Source organism: Octopus bimaculoides, chromosome 4, assembly GCF_001194135.2.
Source record: "Octopus bimaculoides isolate UCB-OBI-ISO-001 chromosome 4, ASM119413v2, whole genome shotgun sequence".
NCBI lineage: Eukaryota > Metazoa > Mollusca > Cephalopoda > Octopoda > Octopodidae > Octopus > Octopus bimaculoides.
In genome coordinates this window covers 108,310,010-108,313,228 of record NC_068984.1, presented here as the reverse complement: position 1 = coordinate 108,313,228, position 3,219 = coordinate 108,310,010, and the positions used below count along the sequence as shown (strand labels likewise).

At 40.7% G+C, this 3,219-nt stretch overlaps 1 protein-coding gene across 1 annotated transcript in view; it reads right to left on the bottom strand.

Moving 5' to 3' along the window:
* The window catches only part of LOC106870285 (vacuolar protein sorting-associated protein 45), a 38,281-nt gene that overhangs the window by 17,691 nt on the left and 17,371 nt on the right, over positions 1-3,219 (bottom strand). The window contains exon 7 of the mRNA XM_014916305.2: positions 1,998-2,243. Coding sequence (XP_014771791.1) covers positions 1,998-2,243 — 246 coding nt within the window. The remainder of the gene's footprint in view (positions 1-1,997; positions 2,244-3,219) is intronic.

Sequence of the window (3,219 nt, the reverse complement as noted above, 5' to 3'; positions counted from 1 at the left end):
ATATATATATATATATATATATATATATATATATATATATATATGCAAGCTACCTCAAAGATGACTTACAATGATCTCATCTTTGTGGCTGGGAATTTCAATGGATATGTCAGATGGCAGCGTGATATCTTCCATGGTGTATATGGGAGCCACAGAATTGGTTCTCGAAATGAAGAGGGAACAAAGCTACTGGAGTTCTGTGATGCAAATAACCTATTGATCAGCAACACCAACTTCAGGAAGCCAGCCAGCCAGCCACCTAATATTCTCCCAATCAGGTGACTGTGCCAGTCAGATCGATTATATTCTTACCAGACAGCAGGAGGCATGGTTGCTCTCAAATACAAAGTCCCTCCCTGGTGAAGAATGTACTCCCCATCATAGACTAGTCATTAGTGACTTTAGATTCCAGGCCAGAAGAAAGCTAAGAAGCAGACCAATCTGGAAAAGAATTATTTAGAAGCTTAAGGACCCTTCATATGGTCAGAATTTAAGGACATCCTAATTGAGAAATTTGGTGAAAGGGAGGAAGAGCTACAGACGTGTGACTTAGAGGGCAACTGGGAATTCCTGCAGGACTTTGCGGCTGGTGCAAAGTCCAATCCAGATCTAGGGTAATGTGGTGATGGAACGATACTGTAGACAGGGCCACTAGAGCAAAGAAACAAGCCTGGAAGAGTGGGGGTAGCAGGAAACTGTATCAGATAACTAGAAGGGAAGCTAGGAGACGGGTATATCTAGCCAAGGGAGAAGCAGAAAAGATGAAGTGTGCCTATGTTCAGCGACATGAGGACCAAAGAACTGGAGTGTTTTGAATTGCAAGACAGTGAGTGAGAGAAAATTGTGATGTCATAGGAGAGAAATGTGTCCGCATGGATGATGGTGCACTTGCATTTAATGATTCTGCAAAGAAAGAGGCTTGGAAATGTTCCAGGTATGGAAGCAAAGTCTAGAATCAAAGGGTCTTAGAGTTAACCTAGCAAAAATCAAAGTCTTAGTAAGTAGGAAGGCAGACAAATCACAAATCCCTTCAGGTAGATGACCCTAAGCTTTGGACACATAGATGTAACAATATCAGAGGAAGGTTAACAGGGAAAATAGCTTTTGTATGTAGAAGATGCACAGGTACAATAAACACCGAAAATGTACAGAAAATAGACTCCATCAATTGCTAGAGGTTATAGATAGCTTCTGTTATCTAGGTGACCAAGTTAGTAGCAGAGGTGGATGCTCTGCGAGTGTAGCAGTGAGAATAAGAATAGGCTAGGAAAAGTTCAGAGAGCTGCTACCTCAGCTGGCAACAAAGGGCCTCTCCCACAGAGTGAAAGGCAGATTGTATGATGCCTGTCTGTGAACAGCTATGCTACATAGCAGTGAAACTTTGGCTATGACAGCCAAGGACATGCATAGGCTTGAAAGAGATGAAGCCAGTGTGCTTCGCTGGATGTGCATTGTCAGTGTGCATGTTTGACAGAGAGCAAGCATCTTGAGAGTAAAGTTAGGCTTAAGAGCATTGGGTCTCATGGAGGCAAAGTAGCTGAGCTCCTTTTGTGTGGGCCCTCCCAGAGCCAATGATGGAGACCTTTGGCATTATGTCACGCTTGAGATAAAGAACCACAAAGCTAGACAAAATCACAGTCATGGCAAATACCAGCGTCACACAAATGGCATCTGTGCAGGTGGCACGTAAAAGTATCCATTACACTCTCGGAGTGGTTGGCATTATGAAGGGCATCCAGCTGTAGAGACCATGCCAAATCAGATTGGAGTCTGGTGCAGGCTCCCAGCTTGCCAGCCCTGGTCAAACTATCCAACCTATGCCAGCATGGACAACAGACATTAATTGATGAGGATGATGATGATGATGATGATGATGATGATACACACACACATATATATATATATATATGTGTATTACATAATCAGAAAAATAGAATTACAAAATAAAAAGCAAAGAAATCAAATATTAAAAAGAAGAACAAAAAAGTGTACAAAACCTGTAAAGAAGCTGAATGGTCATTCTGACAAGCCAGCTCTTGTTCACATTCAGAAACTTCCAGTAAGTTATGCTGACCAACAAGACGAGACAGTTCTCCTACAACGGTAACATGTTTGGAAACTGTTCCTGACATCTTCTTAAACTGGGGGTAATTCTCAACAAAAGCCTGCAAAGCATGAAGGTAATTGATAGATGAAGCAAATAAACAATGGTGGAATAGGAAGATCATCATTATGTCATTGTTTTAATGTCAACTTTTCAATGCTTACATGGGTTGAACAGAATTTATTAAGGTAGATTTTTTTTAATGCTTGGAATGATTCCTGTCACCAAACCCCATCTGTTTCCATGCAAAGTAATATTTCCCCATGACAGAGCATGTTTTTCACACAAGATTGGAAGCAAAATCACGTGATGTCAAAACAAGGAGACATTAACACACACATATCTATACATAAAGTATACAAGCACACACACACGTGTATGTGTGTGTGTGTGTATATATATATATATATATATATATATATATATATATATATATATATATATATATGTATATATATATTCACATACATACACACACAGTATACCAAAAATGCATACATACTCAATTTTCATTTTTCTATAGATTTAATCAATTAGAAATATTGGGTTCAAATTTTGGCACAAAGCCAGCAAGTTTGAGGGAGTGGGGCGGGATCAGTCAATTACATCGACCCTGGTGGCTCGACTGGTGTACTTATTTTATCAACCCCCGAAAGGATGAAAGGCAAAGTCAACCTCAATAGAATTTGAACGTAAAGACGGATGAAAAGTTGCTAAGCATTTTGCCTGGTATTCTTATGATTCTGCCAGCTTGCCTTACTCGTTGAAAATATTGAAGTCGTAGGAGTGGCTGTGTGGTAAGTAGCTTGCTTACCAACCACATGGTTCCAGGTTCAGTCCCACTGCGTGGCACCTTGGACAAGTGTCTTCTACTATAGCCTCAGGCCGACCAAAGCCTTGCAAGTGAATTTGGTATAAGGAAACTGAAAGAAGCTCGTCGTATATATGTATATATATAAAAGCACCCACTACACTCTCTGAGGGGTTGGCGTTAGGAAGGGCATCCAGCTGTAGAAACTCTGCCAAATTAGATTGGAGCCTGGTGTTGCCATCCGGTTTCACCAGTCCTCAGTCAAATCGTCCAACCCATGCTAGCATGGAAAGCGGATGTTAAA